The sequence below is a fragment of the Hemiscyllium ocellatum genome, chromosome 22 (assembly GCF_020745735.1).
Source record: "Hemiscyllium ocellatum isolate sHemOce1 chromosome 22, sHemOce1.pat.X.cur, whole genome shotgun sequence".
Classification (NCBI taxonomy): Eukaryota; Metazoa; Chordata; class Chondrichthyes; order Orectolobiformes; family Hemiscylliidae; genus Hemiscyllium; species Hemiscyllium ocellatum.
The window spans coordinates 37,136,954-37,160,214 of NC_083422.1; the positions used below are offsets into that span (position 1 = coordinate 37,136,954).

The following is a 23,261-nucleotide window of genomic DNA, read 5'->3' on the forward strand; positions in this document are numbered from 1 at the left end:
AGCCACTTAAATAAACTCTACAGTTGGTACAAGTACTCTGCCAAACTGTTTAACAGGCCAAACTATGACTGAAGTGAAATCAACTCTAAAAATTATTTTTAGTTGCAAGATTATTTATTTTGAATTGAATGGCAAATTGTATGTGCTTCTGGCTCATCCTGCAATGAAGTCCAAAAATAAACAGGCTTTTCTAAGTCCTACACAGAACAATGCAAGTTATTCTCTTTCCATAGTTATTTGTGCATGTTGCGTATATATTTCATACTATCCATTTACTACTCCGATCAATAACTTCAAATCTTACTCATCTTCTAACAGCTCTGCAGTACTTTGCCAATTACCAAGCCAAAAAACTGTCTACCCTCAACACCACATGACACTGTTGTAATCATTAGGATTTTATAGGTAAACCTGGAGACCAGCATCTCAAGGAATCTTTGGATGGAAACTAGTGGAATTCATTGAAAACCCTAAGACAAAATAAATGCTCGATTTAAAGAACTTAAAAATGGATTTTATATCTGGAAATACTAACAACAGTACGTTCAAAACACAAGAGAATTCAGCTTTAGCTGATATTTATTAGAAAACACAATTCAAATTTTGTTAATATCATGCTTCCGTATGATATCAAAAAAAGAAGAATTTTCTACCTGTTAAGTGAATATTATTATTATTATTATTATATCAGTTACCCAACAATACAACTGAATTAATTTTAGGGAAACATTACTATTCATTCTATAAATTACTGAAAATTAAACAGAATGGAAAATTGGTTTAAGTTCAAAAAAATTCCCATTGTGATGGCACTACACATGGGATGTGACCTGTTGGAGATTCTACAGTTTACTGTAATCTTTAAAAAATGTAATACAATTTTGTCACAATACTTATTCAATTAACAGGAATCGCCTCTGCACCAGTAATATTGTCAGCAAGGTAAATGTTTATTCATCTAATGTTTATTGATGTTTGTAGATGGTCACTTTGGTAGAGGTAACCCTTACACCACATCTGACTGTACAATCTACACCTTTATAAATGACATGATGCTATTTGAACTATACATAAAGATTATGAAAATAAATGTGCCCAGAATTGAGGAGTGAAATAAACTTTTGAATTATCAGTTTCAGTTTTAATTCTACTCTATAATTCATCATATGTATATTTCCTCTAAAAGGTAGCATCATTTCTCAACACACACAGCTGCTGCTGCGCAGCCCTTTCTAGGAGTGCAAATAATCCTCAAATTTGATATAGGATATGTACAAAAACGTATAACTGCAAAACTCCTAGGTGAGATTAAGGATGCAAAATGTATGTTACGTAGAACCAAGCAGGCATATGTATTGGTAAGTCCTTAAAGTCCAGAGGAGCGTACAGACTTATTGTGTACAGACTAATGTATATCAATTAATTTTGGTCCATAAATTCTTCTTATCCATAACATACATAGATAGGGCAGTGGATATGAGACAGGGGAGTTGGGAGGAGGGGAGGTGTTGATGGCTGCAAGTGTCTGAAATGGCCTTGCATGTTATTTTCTTCCTAAACAATTAGCCTTTAGATCACCATCCAAAGTAAACTTGAATCCATAGCTCTGTCAAGACAGCCATCAATAGACGTACAAGAATCACTGAGAATGGTGATTCATTTCACCTTCCCTCATCATCCTTACTTCTCCTTAATGACTGCCCTTCCCCAGTAGCTGGACCAGGACTGAAAAGCCACACCAAATTAAGATTCCTTTCCAATTTCCGATCTAATTTAACAGCACGTCTCATGACTCTAATACTCCAGTGCCCAAATTGCCACATTTTCCAACTATTATTTAAAATTCCATGAGACTAGTTTCACAATACTTAATGAGTAAATAAGATGCTATTCTAACTAGTCCAAGGTATATGGCATGTTTAAGTGATATAAGGGTTCAACCAGATTCAGTTTTAGTCCTGTCAAAAGTAGGTTCTTTTCCCCCATCAAGTTTGCATTTTCATTTTGAAAATCCTATTGAATAGTTTATATGCTATGAAAAGCTCCTTAAAAATTGTAAAATACATTCACTTTGATTAAAATGTCCCTTTCAGAGAAATCATTGGAAAGATGTACTTGTTAAATAAAAATGAAATAAAAAGCAATACAAATGAAAGCAACATTTAATAAAATTTCAGGGTAAGACAAACTACAAAAATATAAAATGACTGCAGATATGGCAAAAGAATATGAAAAAATGTTCTATTGCAGATTTAAAAAGTTCTCTTTCATTGTTAAATGCTGAGGAAGTCTTAAATCACAATTCATAAAAATACATAAGATGTTCATTGGTGGAATCAGCACATGGCTTTACAGCTGCTGGGCAGAAAATATACATCCCGATTCTGACTTACTTTAAATACAAATGTACAAAATGTAAACCGAGACAGTTATAGAGAAATTTACAAAACCTTTTTGTTTTAATAAAGACAAAATACAGTTCTGGTATAATGCTATATTTAAATACGTGCAAGTGACCATTTTCATTGATTTGCTATTGCAATATTCTAAGGAGACACCACCTTGTTTCAAATGTCATGATCCCAACCTGCAAGACAGACCTGAGAGGAAGTGAGGCAGCTAGACCAACAAAAATGGAGCGGCTCTGTCGTGTGGAATGAATACCCTACCAGGAACTGGTGCTTTCCCGCTAAATAGTTCCAGAAAATGGGAAAAGCTGAAGAATACAAAGAATCACCACACGATCGATGAGCTGAGGACTAGCTATTTCCTCCAGAGTTTGAATTAGCTTGATGGCAATTCATGTGATGATTGGAATGGGCCTTCACATTTGTAGTGCTGTTTGAATGACTATGATGATTCTGAAAAAGAGATTACAGTGTATGACCTTGTTTGAATGCAACAGGAAGACAGATGAAATTCTGTTTGAATGAACCAACTGAATAATTTAACTGTAAGTTACTGCACTGGAGAAATATGGCATCGTTTAGAAACCTTAAGTGGAAAACTTAATCTTTTGCATTACAAAGTAAATTTATGGCAAGGATCGTCTTCCATTTTCACTACCATTTCTTTAGTATTCCTTTTCCCATGTACACTTGTTACCTTTGTGAATCACTTGTGAAGCGGAGGCAAGAAGTGACATTTTGTTCTAATGTTAAAAGCATTTCATGGTTCAGCTAAGGACAAATATACTTACCTCCAAGAAGGAATTTCTGGTTCAAGTTATTTTCTCACTCAGCCACCTAAGTATTTACTTCGACTCTATTTTGATACAACATAATAACAAGTGTAACATATTTAAAACATATTTTATCTGTTATATTTTTGATGTAACGGTATTGCCAAATAATAAATTTGTAATTCAAAATGCTCAGATGTGTAACTTTATAGGTCACTGCTGAGTATGTCTACAATCACTGTTTCAAAAGATCTCTCTCTTTATTGAGCAAAAAAATTGGGAAACCCTTGTAGAGAGCTTTAGGGATATGCAGTAAACGCTGACCTAGCCAGCAATGCCAACATCCTGTGTATAATGGTATAATAAAAAGACAATGAATCTCCATAGAGTATGGATAGTTTTTACTTTCTCTGCCTTTCCTGTAGAAGAAATGCCAGCCCTTTGTCCAATTCCCCTCTATGTGCATTGTCAAAACTAGGTGGTCAGCTTACAGGAACATCACAGACAACAATCCATGTTTAAATCAACACCATATTCCAACATGTTATGCAGGGAAATATGGGCCTTTTATACACTAAATTGTCTGATTGTTATAGAACTTGTTCCTCAATACTGGGAGTGAAACTGGGATCCCTTCTACATGCTGCCTTTACAACATGTAACTAAACATAAGCAACAACAAAGGCGTGTAATGCAAACTCACCTTCCTAAAAAGGAGAGTGTTACATGTCAGAAATAAGCCAGAATAATCATGAAGTCAAAAAGGAATCATTTTCCTCACACTGGCTTGGACTGACTATTTAAAGGTCTTCTCCCATTATTCCTGAGATTTATTCAGTGGTAGAAGAAAGACACGCCAGGCATCTAGCATGGATTCTTTCATGGCTTGGAAAGATACCTCATTACAGGACCACAATTCCACTCTCCAAAATACCCTGTGCACAGACCCTCCCACACTTGCATTTTCCCTCCCACCCATTTCAATCACGAGGCATGGTTCCACTAAGACTTCTCCCACTTAATTTCACATCTGGCTCCATCAAGGAATGCCATTGAGGGCTGGATGCAGTTGTAGAAGTGGCCAGTGTGGAGTTAGGACAGTTCCTGGCTATTTGACTGGCCAGAAGCCTTTGGAAATGGGGAGTGGTGGGCACAGAAATTTCTTCCCTAGATGGGGGCAAGATGCCTGGTTGAAGCTAATTAATAGCCAAATGGCTGTTACAAAGCTGTGGAGTGAGCTGGTCAAGTGGGTGTCAGGTTCACCCAACACAGGAGTGAGGAACCTGCGGCCTTAAGGCTGCATGCGGCCTTCTAGACCATTGGTGTGGCCTTTTGAATGAATCCAAATTTTGCAGAACAAATGTTTTATTAATGTGTTTTTTCATCCTTTATTATTTTTATTTTAATCTTAAAATGAATGTATTTAAAATACCAGACAGTAAAAGAAAATTCAACGAAATAATCCTCACAGACTAACTGCCACAATTAAAAAAAAATGTGAATTTTGAAGAATATATAATTGAAGTTTCTTGGATGTGGCCTTATTAGATTATAACTAACATAATGTGGCCTTCCAACATGAAAAGGTTCCCCACCTCTGGCCCAGCAGTTCTCACATAGGGCAGGGGTGGAATCTCACACAGTGTAAAATCCAGGCCATTATAATCATAGTGACTTTGAAATGATATGACATTTCAGGTGGGCACTGCATTGATATAATGGGTGGTGTCTTTTAATTACCAAAGTCCAAGTTGCAATCTTATTCGGGATTTATTCTCACCACATCACACCAAACTTGCCACATTTCTCATGCCCAATTCTGGGCCCTTCTTAACACGCACCATAACCAAAACAACTCACCTACTTAGTGAAATCTGCTGAAAGACTGGCTTCCCTTGCAGCAGCACCATATTGAAAAGGCCACGGTGCTGTTGGACAAGTGCTGGCATTCTGAAGTTATCCTGTTCAGTGACAGGCAGTCATCCTAGATGTTAGAGAAGGGAAGGATGTGTTGTGATTCACCAACAGGGACCTGAATATCCTGGTGGAATAGAGTGGTGTAGAGAAGTGGCCTCCTCCTCCTGAGGACCGTCAGAATAAGCCATGAAACCAGCCCCTGGCAACCTTGCCTGAGGTCACTACCCATGTCAGTGCCTCATCCACGGTCCAGAACAACAGCCGGCAAAGCCACAAGAAGGTCAATGACCTCGTTGCGCTGCATCAGGGAATGTGCTACATGTTCTGTTTCTTCACACTCACTCCATCTCTGCAGCTGCACCCACCTCCCACTGAAGCTCACATCTTGCATTCCCGCAATATCCTCCCTCGCTCCAACTTGCCAAAACAATAGCCATGCATACTCTCTGTACTCCTTGTCACCTTTCTGATCAGCTGTACTAGGCCTCAAAGCTGTTGCACCCACCTTCATCTTAGTCAATCCTTCCCTTTCTCTCATTCTCAGCCTGCAGTCCCTAGTCGTGAATTCTGTTACCGGAGGACTGCTGACAACCACATTCGGTTTCCTGGCTTTGTGTCTGCACAAAACAGCAAGGTTAGACAGAGTTGAAAAATATGGTGCTGGAAAAACACAGCAGGCCAGGCAACATCCGAGGAGCAGGAGAATTGACGTTTCGGGCATAAGCCCTTCTTCAGGAATGATTCCTGAAGAAGGGCTTATGCCCGAAACGTCGATTCTCCTGCTCCTCGAATGCTGCCTGGCCTGCTGTGTTTTTTCAGCATCACATTTTTCAACTCTGGTCTCCAGCATCTGCAGTCCTCACTTTCTCCAAGGTTAGACAGCGGCATTGTGATCCTGGTAGCTCTGGATGAGGGGGTAATGCACAAAAAAAAATTGCAAGAGAGGTTTGCTATGCCCACACAGGTAGGGGCAAATTTAGTGTTGTGCTAGAAGAGCAAACAAGCAGCCCTGAGAGGGTGCCTGGTCCAGTCTGTGACCTGGGTGTCTGGCCTAGAACACAGTGGCCTTGCAGGAGTATTCCAATGATACTGGCTACTGTGTTTCAGTGTGTAGCATTACACTGTAACTGGACTGAAGATGTGCCATGATGGCACAGAAACCGGCACATGTTGAACATGGGGCGTGTGTGGCCTATGTCTTGGAGCATGACCTGAAATGTTGGTGCTGGAGGTTCAAGATGCCAGTTCAAAAGAGCATGGGGCGAGGCGTAGTCGCTAGGTATCCACTTGGAGTTTCGTGTTGGTAATTTTCATGGTCGCTGTCCTGACAAAAAGCTGCATACTAATGCAGCGAGATATGCAGTTAGTAAGGGTGAGGATGAGCAATAATCCCTGCTAATAGGCATCTCATTGTTACCTTGTGAGATCTCGTCTCAACACCTGGAACTCGGCTGGAAAATGCAGTGAGTGGCTGCATATTGAAAGACCTCACTCAACTTCTCCTGTGATTCTCAGGTTTCTTGTTGGAGCCCATGCCAATCAGGACCTTCTGAGATTCCACTCATCGTCTGGCACAAGTTTCTTGGCTACTGCATCAATTCTTTCCCTATATCTGACAGCTGATCTTCACTTCCCATGTCAAGTTCCCTTTTAGCAAGCATCTTTCTGGCCAAAATAATTTGTCTTTAACTCAGTATCTATTTTCTTTGTACTCTGTGAAACAACTTGATATGTTTATCTGCACACTGATGCTTTATAAATATTATTGCAATCTCATGTACCAACTTATTATTCTGCAAGCTCCCATATATATTGCGAAGCACCATGGGTCTAACCATACTCTAAAAATATAAAACGACATTACTTATTTACAATGTGATAAGTAAAAATTGACTAGGTAATTCATATTAAGAATGTGAAAGTGTATAAGATTGTAAACTCAAAAACCAATTGAATGAACTGAAAACAAGCTCTTGCAGAAATTATCTTCAATTATTGAATGGTGTACTGTTTCACCAGAACAAACGTTCAGGCTCTGTTGTCAACAAGAAGCAAAGAGCCAACTGTTGAAACTGCAACATCATTTTGAAGCTGGAATCTAATTCTCCAAAGATAAGAACTGCACATTCCATTTTGATCTGTATACATTTGTGTACAGAGTGGTGTTTATTAAAGGAAATACATCATTGTACTTATTTTAGACTAAATTTCTTTGTGTCATGCAAATTTATAGACAAACATTAAAAAAAAAGAGTCAGGATTTGCTTACAGGAACATTCGTAATGTGTGCACTTTGAATATGGTGAAAATATAATTACAAATGTGCACACTGAGCTAGTCCAAATTCAAGAAACTTTATTTGCTAACAAAGGGAAGCTGCCAAAAATGAAATACTGTCGCTCAGGTAAATGTCATGTAAAATCATTGTCATACTATAGAAACACGAGCCATTCAACCTCTCAAATTCATTCCATCCATTTCAATGAAGTCAATAAAGGATAGATTTATATCCATTGGAGTTCAGAAGAAGAGGCGGCAACTTGATTGAAAAATAAGAGTCTTCTTGTGGCAGAGTCTGGTACTGGGGGTAATTGTTAAAAAATAAGGGACACCTAATCAGGATAGAGATACAGATTGTTCTATTTTAATGTGACAGTTGTGTTGCTCTGCAACCTGGTGCTGTGGAAAATTGCACTGTAGATTGCTAACAGCAAATTGCTATACCTGTTCAGTAGAAAGTCCGCACGATGCAAACAACATCCACAATTTGTCAATCGTGTTATGGCCAATTTGCATTAATGAAACACGCGTTATAGCAGAACAACCTGAGGAGCAAATTTCTTCTCAGAGAGGGTTGTTAGTCTTTGGAACTCTGTTCTCGAAAGGTGGTGTGGGACGCAGAGTCTTTGAATATTTTTAAGGTGGCAATCAATTCTTTATAAGTAAGGGGGTGAAAGGTTATAGGGGATAGGCAAGAACATGGAATAACCAGATCAGCCTTAAACTTACTGAATAGCAGAGCCGGTTTGAGTGTTCCAGTTTTGCTCCTAATGTGGATGGTTATATATTTATTTATTTATACCCCAGTCCCACCTGTTTGTCTTTCCTCCAAATCCCTGATTTTCTTACCTAACCTTACTAATGCTTGATCCCTTACTGTCTGTGATATAAATTAATGAGTTACACTATAAATATGGGAGACATGATTGGGAATTTTTCAGGATGACACAATAAGCAGCCAGTTGGTTGACACTGAGGAGTACGTCTAAAGGATGATATCAGTAATTTGGTTGAGTGGTAAATGAATTCTGAATTACGATTCATTCATCACCATTCCTTTAGTACCACTAGGTCAAAATCTTGCAACTTCCTCCCCTAATGGTAATGTGGCTGCATCTACACCAAGTAGACAGCAGCAATCCAAGATGGCAGCTCACCACCACCTTCGCTACTGAAGCCCATATTCCAAGAGTGAAATTACAAAAAGGTTATGCATCTGGAGAAGGCAAGCAAAGCAAGGATTGCACAATAAACTTGGAGACACTGACAGGAATAAAATAAGTGAAATACCTTGAAGTTCATATCCATACATATCTGAAGGTGGCAGGAAAGCTAAATAAGATGGCAAAAAATGTAAGTGGAATAAATAATGAATAAAACTGGGTGTACTGCTGAACTGTATAATGATTGGTTCGACCCCAACTGGAGGTGTGTTTGCACTCTGGACACATTACAGGAGGGACATTTTACTGCTCTCAAGAAAGTAGAGGGGAGATTTACAAGAATATGACAGGATTTGAAAATTGTAGCTATGAGGCAAGACTAGATCAGCTGGGGTTGTTTTCATAACAATCGAGGAAGCTGAGAGGTGGTTTCATTGAGATCTCTATGATACCGATGGACTTGAATAGTGTGAACATGGAAGAAACATCTGTTTCTTCCAAAGGAGGGGCCAATTACCAAGGTGCAGAAATATAAGATGATTGATAGAAGGATCGGAGTGTTCATGAGAAACAACATTTTTTATCCAAAGGATGGTGGCTTTCTGCAATTTGATGCTGAGTTAGGCATTGAGATGGAAACCCTCAGCTCATTTAAAAGCAACTTGGTGTCCACATGAAATGCTGTAACCTGCAGGGACATGGACCCAATACTGGAAAATGGTATTAGAATAGGTGGCGAGTTTATTCAGCCAGTTAACAATGAGGGGTTGAATGGCCTCTTTCTGTACTATAACTATGTTTCTAATCCACAATGTGATGGGGAAAGGTGGTGGGGAGGACAGGAATGAACTCAAATCTCCTTTAAGCCTTGTGTGAAACATTAAGAGTTTATAGTCATATCTTTTTCCTGTCATTTCATCCTGTGATAAAAGTGTGCGTCTACATACTCAATCTTTCCATATCAGTAAATCATTACTGATGTCAAGAGTGTGGCGCTGGAAAAGCACAGCAGGTCAGGCAGCATCCAATAAGCAGGAGAATCAAGGAATTCCTGATGAAAGGCTTTTGCCTGAAACGTTGATTCTCCTGCTCCTCAGATGCTGCCTGACCTGCTGTACTTTTCCAGCACCAGACTTGTGACTCTAATCTCCAGCATCTGTTGTCCTCACTTTCACCTACATCATTACTGGTGAACAACTGAGCAGAATCTGCTAATATGCATCTGCAGGTGGTCATCCATGTAGTCAGGGATTCGTAAAGAAACTTTGCTTTATCAAGCAGAATATGTGCACAGATTTGATGTGCTGCATGGGCTCCATCTAAGTTGCATAATTCACGGAGAATAGGTAAATCATGAAGACTAGTTCAAATTGAATGTTTGACATGAGTGGAAGGTGGCACTAATGCCAACCAGTGCAACTCAAATTTAGGATTGAAGTGGCTCTTCATATAAACAATGTTCACTATCCAGATAAAACTCCAAAATAGTGGAGGAAAATTCTTTTTTAATTCCCTTGAATTGTACTAATTCCCAAGTGATGGCTGGGCAGTTATTCCTGAATGCATGAGTTCAAATGCGTTGAATGGTTCCTATCTTGTAATACTCTAGAATAACCATTGTTGCTCTAGAACAGATTACCACAGATGTGTAGTTCCATCAAACAGCAATTGTAAACTCTGATACCTAGAGGTGGTCCTTGATGGTCATCGGGTATTGCTGGGAGCTGAAATATAAGTGACCCCTTGTTATTTGCACACTTGCATTAGAAGTTACTGAAATTTTTGGATTGATATATTGCGAACAGAAACTCTCCATTTGTAACTTTTAACTTATTATTGGTATTGATTTAACAAACAGTATTTTTTCAGAAGTTTTAAACTGTAACAAGATGTATGCCAACCAAAAAAATGCATTTTTTTCTCCCGTGAGAAGCAGGCAGCATCAATGTCCTGTCTGTCTGCTTTTATTAGAGAACAATATAGGTTTATTGATTAAAAGAGTAGGAGCACAAGATTTCACAAACAAACATTGTGATAAAATATGATCTCAAGTTCGGTTTTGCTCAGAAATCAGGTTCTGTCACATAATGTAATGCAAAATAGGCACTGATTTGTTGATAAAGTTCAGTAAATCAGATAGATCGGCCAGATCATAGTTAATGATCTAATGTTTATTAATTCTTGGTTACAATAAATCACCAAGATCATCATTTAAATAAAAACAGGAAATGCTGGAGAAACTCAACAGGCCTGGCAGCATCTCTGGACAGAGAAACAGAGTCAACATATGACTTCTTTTTAGAACTGAAGAGGGAGCTACAGCAGTAATGTGTACTACAACAGAAGCAAAGTACAACCCTCTGGTAAATGTAACATGGACATTTCTACGCAGCAGAAAAATTACCATCCTGAGAGTGTTAGATCTCACCTGCCTCCGGAATAGCCTTTGAAGCAGACTCTTTTTGGGTGGTTCAGGGGTGTAGCTCCTGTCAAGGTCTTGAGATAAGCTTCCATTTGGACCAAACACATTTAATTCTTTAAAACATTCTGTTTCAATCATCTGCAGTGACCACAATAGAGACATATTACTGAGTGTACTACAAAAGCTAAGAACTAACCTTACTGCTTCCCCTGCTTGCTACAGATTGGTCATGAAATTGGCTGACACTTGCCAACTCAACTTACGCTACTACAGGTAGACAGCCCTTTATCCAAAATCCTGAAATCCGAAAGGCTCCAAAATCCAAAGGTTTCTTTGTGAAGTTTGTTTCTCATTAACAAGGTTGTTTGGCGTGCAAACAGTTAACCCAAATCAACACCCATTCGACGAGTGTCACTCAGATGTAATGTGTGGGTGCATGGCCCAGCACTAGCAGGCCTCAATTCAGTTTCAGGGCCTGTTTTACTCACATTGCGTCTGCTGTTTGGTAAGATTTTGAAAAAGAATTCACCATCAAACTGTCACTTATTCTGAAATTTGAAAAACCAGCTGGTCCCAAGCATTCTGGATAAAGGATTGTGCACCTGACATACTACATGGTGTGGGAAAGACTGCTAACCCACAATGGAACCTAGTGCCTTCATAAGATTACAGCCAAAACAGAAGCTCACTCATGTGCATCAATGTCTCGGCAGAAATGGAGTTCTGCCTGATGATGGGAGGCCGCCGCCTACGGAAATGGGAATTCTGTTTAGATCCTTTTTGGAATTGAGGATGCAGTTATGCAGAACTCTGTATTTCAATGTCTCATTTCTAACTCCAAATATGCTAATGATTGACCAACTCGAGCCTGTGTAAATGAGTAAAAATGAGTTTGAAGGATTCCAGCAAAAGTCATTCTGTGATGGTGTTTAGGAACAATAAGAAAATGGCCTGACAACAGTCCATGTAATATAGGGAGGTACATGGAGTATTTGAATAAATGTATAATTTCGTGCCAATTCTAGGTGCTCTGGCTACATGCCACGAGGAAATGATTTGAAACCATCTAATCTCATTCCAAACACAGGCCACATAGTCACTAGTTTACATTAAATTCAAATCTTGACTGTACAGTAGGAAGTTGACTGTTCTGCCCTCCAACGAGCACTTCTAAACCAAATTATTCCCAATACCTTATTGAAGCATGTTTACTATGCGCTTCAGTGAGAACAGACCAAGCCTTATGTGTTGGGGAGGAAATAACGTCACAGAGTGTAGAAAGCTGAACAGTATCACTTTCTAGAGAAACTAATTTAACCAAGAAAAACAGATCTCATGCTCATGGTAACCCGAGCCTGGCTTGGTTGGTAATGACATGGGGGTGATGTGGTAAGGAAGTCAGGAGTCAGCAGGTTTATTTGAGCAATTTTATCAAGAATTTGCAAGTAGTTGGATTTCTGAAAAATACTGCTAGGGAGCAATATCAAGATAGTTCATGTAGGCAGCAACTATAAATGTGTAAACGTGCTGGAGATGAAGATCTACGAATACTGGGTTCATTTCTAGCACATCAGTAAATGGCATAAGAAATTTATGGAAATGTTAAAATATAATCCATGGTTTGCATCCTTGGACTGCACCAGTAATGTTAGACATCTAAATCTAGGTCTGAATATAATAAATCTAAGAGTGTGAGCTTATGCACAGCATCACTTGTTCTTAATTAAATGTTACTGTCTTGATGAGATCCAATTTCAACCACTGAATTCTGTCACTTCACACTCATTTATAAACGCTTTCTTGAGATGTAGCATTGAGGCAGTAGACTTTATATAGCTTTATTACTAGCCTCAATAGAATATTACATGTTTGATAGATATTTTCATACACTAGTCCCCATGGATGACCTAAATGACAAAATAAATTCTAGTGGTCAGGTTAACAAGTAAGAGAACATAAGGGAAGCAAGCATTCTCTCAGCGAGTTCAAACGGGGAATGGTGTTCTGCTCACCTCATTCTGCCAGGGAATAGAAACACAGCCTGTCGAAAACTTTGAATAGAAATCATCATCTGTCTGGTCCAGGTTTACTCCTTTCACAGTGGAGAACTGTTCAATGTCCAGCACGTCTTTGCAATAGACTGCTCGTGGCTGTTAGAGGAGCAAGGAACTGGGATAAGAAAGACTGCATGCTACTAAATACTAAATTAATTTCAAACCATGGCATGTTCACAAGCAGGGATAACAAAATGGAATTTTTCTTTGCTGTACTCCCTTCCACCCACCATATCACAACCTCTTTTCTTTCCAAATAATGAACGCTCATCAAGCTATCACTCTCAGTCCTGAGCATGAACAATTAATTTCCAGGGAAATTAAGACACAGACTGGGGGTAAAACTCAGGAGCCCAGGCATGTGCTTATAGTCGAGAATGCCAGACTGTTTCAATCAAGCAATTTCACATCAATGAATTCCATTATGTCGCTTTTAAAGTGAGAGTTACTTCTTCAATTAAAGTCAGTTCTGAAAATGCTTGTCTACTGGAAACTTGGTTCAAATAGTTTAAAAACTAATAGATGTCTGAATTGATGCATTTTCTTCTTCCACAGGGTTTAGGTCTGGCTTTTAGGGATGGAGGCAGGATTTAAGAACAATGTTTCATTGTACTGTGCAACCAAGCCAACAAATTATGAATGATGTATGAATATAAATATTTAATCACTTCCTTTTCAAAATGGCTATAACACAATTCCCTGAAGCAGCTGCAAATGGTTTCTAATAGATTTTTTTGGTATAAAAAATCTTACATATAACAAATTACATTAGCAATTGAAGCATTACATCAGTGGAAATTACAACAATATCCCTGGTTGGAATAATTTGAGGTTTTACGAGATTGCATTTGCATTACTGATAATGGCACTGCACTAAACTCATGTACAAGCGGAAAATTGGAGAGGCTGTCTTCCAAAAAAAATCCATGAGGAGGGTTAAAACAAACAATTACAACATTATGTTGTGAAAGGATTTCTGCTTATTGTATCTGTTAAAATAGATTATAGATAGCAACATTCTCCATGGTTGTCATCTTAGTCTGTACACTTCTTGTATCTAGCATAATGATAATAAAGACAAGTCATTAATATGCTAAAATGAATATTTTTCCTCTTTCCTAATCCTTCATTCCAGATCTGCAATACATTACAGGAAAACAATGGTGATTCAATTTATTTTTAGTCAAGAACATATCCCCTCATAAATCATTCTGATTACAGCAGTAATCAATGGTTTCAATGTATTTGCAACTACTCCTTGTAATATTGTCTCATTACTCACATCAGGTACAAATGGAGGCTCCATTATGCCTGCTTCTAATCGTTTGAAATTGATATTCCGGAAGAATGGGTTTTTCTTCACATCGGAAGCACCTCCTCCTGCACATCCCAATCTTTGCTTGGGGTCTTTGGTTAGCAACTATTGAGAAAACATTCAGGGGTTTTACATTGTAACAGCTTTGGTACATCTTCAGCTACAAATTTTTCAAACAGAAGAGAAAGATTGACATCTGTGAAGATGGGCATCCACCACTCTCAGTCTTTCATACTGAAGCATTGGGGCTCATTTTTAGACTTGGCATTAATCTATGTGAAACTGCACACTTTTGTCTACATAACATAAGACAAAGTGCAGTTGGCAAAGGTAACAATTTACTTAAAGTCCTGTACATTTTATACGTTTACTTCCATCAGTTTCTTCAAAGTCTTTAGCTTATTTTGGCTAAGCTCAGTTTTTAGACTAGCTGGATGAATGGCATGGATTGTCAATCCCAAAGAATGCACATCTTCTGTGGGAATTCCAGGATACTCCTCATAGCATGTGCAGCAAGGATTGTCCACTCAAACACCTGGACCTCTGGGTTTTGGAGCTTGAATGGCAGGTGGTATCATTCAGCTGCACCCATGAGGCTCAGAGCTACATGGATAGATGTTTCTGCATGGGGACATTCCATAGTTTACCAGTATGTAGGCAGGGAGGGAATGCACTACTGCCAGACAGTCAGGGAAGACCAGGCAGGTAGTATAAGAGTGCCATGAATGTGTCTCACTCTCCACTAGCTACCTGATGAAGGAACAATGCTCCAAAAGCTTGTACTTTCAAAAAAAACCTTTTAGACTATAACCTGGTGTTGTGTGATTTTTAACTCTCTCCAATTGGTTTCAGTTCTGAATACTAGTGAGAACAACATTTCCCATGAGTGCAGCCAGAATTATGTCCATGATACCAAGGCTGGCTCAGCCTCATTTGGGGGCAGGAGGGAGATGAGGGAAGCAATAGAGATAGGACGTTATATAAGTGGGGAATAGCAATGCTTTCTGAGACTGCAAACCTGAATCCAGAATAGTATATTGTCTAACAAAAAAGAATTGAAATGAGTATGGTTGCTGGAAATCTGAAACAAAAACAGAAATTGCTGGAAAAGCTCAGCAGGTCTGGTTGCATCAATTGAGAGAAATAAGAGTTCACGCTTCGGGTCCAGTGACCCGCTCTCAGAGCTCCACAGATACTGCCAGACTTGCTGAGTGTTTCTAGCCAATTCTGGTTTTGTTAATAGTATATTGCCTCCTTGGTCCCCGGGGCCAAGGATATCACTGAGCAGGTACAGAGCACATTTAGGCAGGAGTGAACAGCCAGGAGTCATGGTTCACATCAGTACGAAAGATATGGGAAGTAACAGGGATGAGGGCCTTCAGGTAGAGTTTGGAAGTCTAGGAAGGAAACTACTCAGAACCCCAATTGCACGGTTGAGAGACTACACTTACTAGAACAGATTGGAGATGCTGGATTGTTCGCCTTAGATTTAGAGGGGATATGGTAAAGGTGGTCAGACAGTCTGGGTAGGGAGATCCTGTTCTCTTTAGAGGAAGTGAGAACCAGAAGGCACCAATTTGTATTACTCCCAGTGTCACTTGCTGGTGAATACAGAAAGATGAGGACAGGAGCAAAGAAAAAGGAAGATTACAAAATCATGAAGGGTATAGACTGGGTGGATAGAGATCAGCTTTTCCCCAGGGTGAGGGATTCAATAATGAGAGGTCACACTTTCAAGGTGAAAGGAGAAAAGTTTAAGGGGGACACACATGGAAAGTGCTTTTCTCAGAGGTGGTAGGTGCCTGGAATGCATTGCCAGCAGAGGTAGTAGAGGCAGGCACAGTAGATTCATTTAAGTTGCAACTGGACAGATGTATGCGTAGGTGGGGAGCAGATGGATACAGATCCTTAGGAATTGGGTGATAGGTTTAGACAGTGGCTGTGGATCAGCACAGGCTTGGAGGGCCGACGGGCATGTTCCTGGGCTGTAAATTTTCTTTGTTCTATTGCACGGTGGGGAGTTCATTAGGTTTCTGCGATCTTGAAACTGGTTCTGAAGAGCATGGGGACTGTACAAATTTGTTGTACCTGAATAAAGCCAGTACCAATTACCCTAGTGAGTTAAATTGCTAGTGTTCTTAGGAAGAGTTTACTGACCTTTCCTTGGATGTGCAGGGCACAACTGAAAAAATTGTGGATGACGGAAAACTTGGGTGTTTGTGAACTGCAGCAGGATAGAGATAAGACTTCAGGAAGATATAGAAGTCTTGCTCAAATACATCAAACAATTGCTGAATTAATTCAATACTGAGAAATGTGAAGTGATTCATTTTGGTAGGAAAACTGAGGAAAGACAACATAAATTAAAGGTTATAATTCTAAAGGATGTGAAATAGTAGAGACATCTAGGAGTACATATACATAAGTCAATGAGGATGGCAGGGCAGGTTCAGAAAGTGCTTTATAAAGCATTTGGGGTTCTGAACTTTAAAAATGAAGGCCAAGTGTACAAAAGCAAAGAGATTAGGTGAACATTTTTGGTACAGTGATTCAGCCTGAGCTAATGCTTTCTATACTATCTCAGCATCATGCTTGAGAGAGTGCAGAAAGTATTTATAAGAACAGTTCCATAAGTGAGAGACTGCACTTACTTGGACAGACTGGAGATGCTGGGACTGTTCACAAGAGATTTAAAGGGAATATGGTAAAGTGTTCATAACCAAGAGAATTAAACAGACTTGGTAGGGAGGTCCTGTTCTCTTTAGAAGAAGTGAGAACCAGAAGGCACCAATTTAAGATAAATGAAAAATAAAGGTTCAAAAGCTACAGGTAAGGATGGCAGTTTCCTTCTCTAAAGGATAGGTAGGTTTTACCAACAATCAACAATGGTCATCATTAGATGCTTACTTCCATCTTTTTTACTGAATTCAAATTCTACCATGTGCTTTGGCGGGTTTCAAATCTGGGTCCTCAGAACATTACCTGGGTCTCTGCAATAACAACCCAGTGGTAATAGGGCATCACCTCCCAGTTATGATGTGCTGGAGGCAGTTTCAATCCTGGTTTTTAAAAGGAATGGATAATTACCTGGAGAGAAAAATGTGCAGGGCTACAGGAAAAATTGAGGGAGTGGGACTAACTGTGTTCCTCTTGCAGCAAGTCAACATGGGCAGGACAGGTCAAATGGCCCTTTTTACATGCTGTAGCCATTTTATAATCAATGCTTTTATATGCAAATTCTTTTTTTCTCCTACTTACTAATACTAATAAGTGGCTATTCCTCTGGTTTTTGCATTAACTGTTGTCTTTGTCAGATATGGCAGCTACATTAAGTGATAAAAGGGCACAAGGTAGAAAAAATAAAACATGTTTTGAGTTCCTTGAGTTAATCCTAGTGTCTGAACTGAAATATTTCTCTTATTCAATTTAAACCACATTCCCTGTAGGCACTGGGAATAAATAGATGATGCAACCATGATTGCATTTCCACTTAAAACAACATTACTAAGGCAAAATACATGGTCCAGGTGACATGCAAATACATGAAATCCTCTGCTGATTTAAATACTATTCTTCATCTTGAAAAGCAGTTTTCTTGGATCATTCCTAGAAGTACACAGTAAAAAGAAATATTCATGGTTCAGTTCCTGCTTCAAAATGAATTCACTGGAGCCTGGCAATATCTTTGAAATATGATAGACAATCAGGAGGCAGATTACATTTAAAAAAGAACCACCCTTCGTGTTATACAGTTATCTTTAATTTTATATTCTTTCCGAACATCTCGGGCAATACCACCCTGCTAACTACACTACTGAGCCATCCCATAAAGCAGTGAATGATCTTAAACAGAAAACAAATAATCCACGGTCTGCAAATAAAATCAAAAAACTAGATCAGCAAACGTCGGCAACGGAAATTAAAAATAGAAAACAGTAAAATACCAAGTCCTACAATGAGAATGATTTTGCCAAAGCATCTACTTATATCATTGTCACATCTCCACTCTTTGCTGATCTCAATGATCTCCTGGAGATAAAACGTACATGGAAGTTGGCACAATGAAAAGGTGTAAAACAGTCCCTATCTTAAAACTTTATAGCCTTATCTTAGGACAAAAGCGTTGCCTTTTGATGAGCAGTTGAGTCAAAGTGGCCTGTATAATATGGCATTTGGAAGAAAGCATGGAGATTTCATTGAAGTATAAAAGACTCTGAAGGAGTTTGACAAGGGTGAATGCAGAGAGCTTTGTTCTGGATGTGAAGTTAAAAGTGCACTGCACAGCCTCAGGACTAAGGATCTATCATTTAAGATTGAAATAAGGATAAACCTCTTCACTAAGAGGCTAAAAAGACTTTGAAATTCTCAATGCCAGATGAATACTTCATCACCCTGAAGATATTAAAAGGTTGAGATAGAGTTTTCATCTCTAGAACAGAGGGATATGGGGATCAGGCACGAAGGTGAACCTTAGGTATGACCAGCCAAGATCTTACTGCACGGCAGAATAGATTGAAAGACACACTACTGCTCCCACTTCTTATTTTCTTATGTTTTCTGCAAAACAGTTCTGAATGGTTCATAGTTTATGTCACATTGTTTGTACTTAAGACTTATGTCCAATTTTATTAACACAATATTTTTCTTACTGATTTCAATTTTCTCTTCACTATCATTCCAACAAAAAGCTACTTTGTAAGATGCAGTGTCCGTGAAGGTTCTGACTAATACAGTCCAAACTCTGAAAATTAACAAGCCAAGTCTTCCAATCTGGATTGGAATCCCTCTTGCTGTCCTAGGGCAGACCAGAAGTTGCCCACTTGATTTGATTTAATTTAGAGTCACAGAGATGGACAGCACGGAACAGACCCTTTGCTCCAACCCGTCCATGCCGACCAGATATCCCAACCCAATCTGCCAGCACCTGGCCCATATACCTCCAAATTCTTCCTATTCATATACCCATCCAAATGCCTCTTAAATGTTGCAATTGTATCAGCCTCCACCACATCCTCTGGCAGCTCATTCCATACACGCACCACCCTTTGTGTGAAAACGTTGCCCCTTAGGTCTCTTTTATATCTTTTCCCTCTCACCCTAAACCTATGCCCTCTAGTTCTGGACTCACCGACCCGAGGGAAAAGACTTTGTCTATTTACCCTGTCCATGCCCCTCAATTTTGGAAACCTTTATAAGGTCACCCCTCAGCCTCTGACGCTCCAGGGAAAATAGACCCAGCCTGTTCAACCTCTCTTTATAGTTCAAATCCTCCAACCCTGGCAACATCCTTGTAAATCATTTCTGAACCCTTTCAAGTTTCTTCATTGATTTAATTTAATTTAATTAGTGTTGTCACATGTACTGTAATACAATAAAAAGTGTTGTTTTGAATCCTCTTCTGGCAGATTGTACTATACAATGTATGAGGTAGCAGAACACAGTGCAGACTACAGTATTACAGCTGCAGGGAAGGTGCACAGAGACAGAGGTCAACATTAACATTTGAGAGGTCAGTTCAAAACTCTGGTAGCAGCAGGGAAGAAGTTGTTCTTGAATCTGTTTGTACATGTATTCAAACTTTTATATTTTCAGCCTGACAGAAGAGGGTGGAAGAGAGTATAACTGGGGTGGGAGGGTATTTGATTATGTAGATTGCTTTCCTGAGGAAGCAGAAAAACTCTGGGCCAGGGGCCTTCCAGTAGTGCAGTACTGCAAACAATGGAGGCAGCAGAAAACGTGGATCAGTGCTGAAATTATAGCCTTTTATTTGCAGAAGTAGCTCCTATATGGCATAGTTTAAAGTTCCTACAGCTACCATGGGAGTCACTGATAGAAGCTAAGTGTGTAAGGGGTGGCAGGTAAGTGGGGTAGAAGGGTGCCAAGTGGGTGTAGGTGCCAGGTGGGTGGGCTTACTCCTTCCAAACCTTTCTGCGCTTTCACATACTGCCTCTGCAGGTATCCTTTGAAATAATGCACACTATGACAAAGAAATGATCCAAAGAGAAACAAAGGCACAACAAGTTGGCTGGGGGAGGGGAAAGTGAACAAAACAAAAAACAGAAAAGTTATATTCAAGAAGCAAGCAAAAAAAAATACAAATGAAAATGGGACAAAGAAGGCGGCAGGTGAATGAGAAGGTTGCATGGAAAAGTGATATTTCAGAACCAGGAGTCCCTCTCCAATAGCAATACTCTACTTGAGCAAAACAGCAGCCTGAGCCAATTGGATGAGTGAGGCATAAGAGGAGGGAGGCTGCATTTTTTTTTTAAAAAAAGGGGATGGTGCAGAGCAAGTGAAATTGAGAGAAAAGTCCTATGGTGGAAAGACACAAGACAGTTTATATGATATATGATATTTTGGAATGATCTTTCATATTACTAACTAACTGCAATCTCCTAATTACAAAATATAAAAGAGAAATTAGTATACATTAAAAATATGTACATGGGATAGCCAAGTGTCCTTGATCAGATCTTGATTATATTTAAGACATCCATGTTAAATAGCACTTCCAGAGCTTACCATCTTGCAGATAGATTTTGCCTCTTCAGAGAATTTGTCTGTGTAATTTTCTTCTGTTTCCAACACTCGTCTGTCTACTTCTTCCCTTTTCACTTTCTCCTTTCGTCCTCTAAATGGAGACTGACCAGCAATCATTTCATAGATTAAGCATCCCAGACCCCAAATATCAGGGCTCAATGTATATCGCTGATTATTTAGCACTTCTGGAGCTATAAATGAGAAATGCCAAAATTAAAAGCTAAACACAGGCCAGTAAAAGTACTTCTTAAATAACAAATTGAGCAAATGGTTGTGATTCTTAAGAATGGCTGTCTATGGCCAATAATTATGACCAAAAATCTCTTATGTTTAGGCTTGTAAACAAACATCATATTGCCCTTTAGCTTTCTTTTATTTTATTTGGGCAATTGAACAAGTACATGAAGAAATAGCTCACGTAAGGAAACTGGTTCCTCTTGCTGCAGATGCTGTCTGACCTACTGAGTATTGTCAGCATATTCTGTTTATATGGATGTAGGTTTGCTCGCTAAAAATGAACCTTCCAGCTCAGCGAGCAAACCTACATCTAGAACCTCAACCCGAGCTACAAATCTTCTCAAAACTTGCTAATTCTATTTATATTTCAGATTTCCACATCCACAACATTTTGTGTTAATTGTATCAATTGTAGTGTTAGTACGTACAGGTGAACGAGCCAGACAGTTACTTGAACACATATAACAAGACACTTACTGAAACAGGAGTACAGCATATGTATATTTGTTTCATTACAAATAAATCTATTCCAAATAAAGTCTGGCTCCTTCCTTTGCCATATGGCCAGTAAGAATATAATATTTTGTATTTTCTCTTCATTAATGTTACTCCATGACATTGGAGAATGTACAGAGCCAACTATGAGTTCTGGTATTTTTAAATTGATGCCAAATATTTAGGAATTCTAATCTGCATCATCAGAACAAGAAATAACTTGGTAAAATCAGCCTCCCTTAAAAAAATGATATTTCAAACTTATGTTCATGTGTATTTCAAATATTGTGATGCAAATGCTGGTTAGACATCCATCAGGATTAGGAATAACAATTGAAATAAATTCAAATTCAAAGTTGGATCCTGTGATACCACAAGGTAAAGACTCACATTAGTTCACAGTCTGCAACAGACTGCCAGGTAAATAGATTTGCTTTCCTGACTGATTACGATTAGAGTGTCATACATTCCACACTAGACACTACTCTGGCCAATATTCCACTGAAGAATGGATAGCTTGTTTTTACTTTGTTCAGGCTCCAATGCAAACAAGAACTGTAAGTCTTTAAACTACACGGTTTGTGATCAAGAGGTTAGGGAACAGGAAATAATTTTGATTAATGTTCTTCAAAGTAAACTGTAAAATGTCAAATTATTTTTATGGAAATGTTTCAGTCAATAAATTATGCTAGGCTGAAGGTGCATATTGCTTGGCTTACAATATTCCCTTCACTGACACAGCAAATGCGCTAGGTGGACTGCAGCTGCACCTTTCTGCAAGTTGACTAAAAAAAACCTTCATTCCAAAAATACAAAAATAACTCTAAGTTGCTTTCACCATTAATTTTAGTAGATAGTTTGCAATGGAATTAGCAAACCGACTAAGTGCTCTAACACAGGTTCATGTGCAAGATTGCACAAAGTGCATAGATGGGCTTCCCTGTGGCACCACAGTAGAGTTTTAATGCATGCTTTAAAAGACATATTACGACAGCACACATATGGATTCACAGTAGCAGCATTACTCTCATTGTTATAGAGAAGATAAAGCGGTTCAGATGAAAGGAAGATGAAGGTTTTAAGAGACTGATTAATGATTTGCTTTTTTAAAAGCTAGTATACCTATATTGTGGAGCTAAATTCAATAAAAACGGCAGCTAGGACAGCTGTCAAGGTGTTTGGCTATGGTTAACACTTACAGGTTCATTCACATGCATCAGATGTTTCACTCTCCAATGAACCAGACTGCATCAAGAGAGATGCTTGACTTACACTCAACTTGACCAACACAGGATCAGGCATTTGCAGAGTATTAATCACGATATGAGACATTTAAGAATTTACTCCAATTGTTTTTTTTAAACATAAGAAAATAACATTTTAAACTAAAAATACTACTTCTACAAAGTTTTAATGAAATAGAAGACAGTGGAAAGTTTTACATCAATGTGTTCAAACATGTGGCATACGTCTTTGATGATAGTACTTACAATATATCAAGATGGAGACAGATTTGAATTAGAACTCAGAGGGAAAAATATGGCCAGTGTGAAAATAATTTTTCATCAGCCTTTGAAAAAACCAGTTTATAATTTCTCATGCAAGATACACAAACAAAACAGCCATGTGAACAGTTCACTTGTCATATGGAGAGGAT

At 38.8% G+C, this 23,261-nt stretch overlaps 1 protein-coding gene across 1 annotated transcript in view; it reads right to left on the reverse strand.

Moving 5' to 3' along the window:
• Window positions 1-2,429: 2,429 nt before the first annotated feature.
• The window catches only part of LOC132826481 (G protein-coupled receptor kinase 5-like), a 222,639-nt gene continuing 201,807 nt past the window's right edge, over window positions 2,430-23,261 (reverse strand). Inside the window, exons 12-16 of the mRNA XM_060842439.1 lie at window positions 20,855-21,063; window positions 14,300-14,437; window positions 12,976-13,113; window positions 10,970-11,101; window positions 2,430-2,861 (exon numbers count right to left, since the gene is read on the reverse strand). Coding sequence (XP_060698422.1) covers window positions 2,760-2,861; window positions 10,970-11,101; window positions 12,976-13,113; window positions 14,300-14,437; window positions 20,855-21,063 — 719 coding nt within the window. The 3' untranslated portion in view covers window positions 2,430-2,759. The remainder of the gene's footprint in view (window positions 2,862-10,969; window positions 11,102-12,975; window positions 13,114-14,299; window positions 14,438-20,854; window positions 21,064-23,261) is intronic.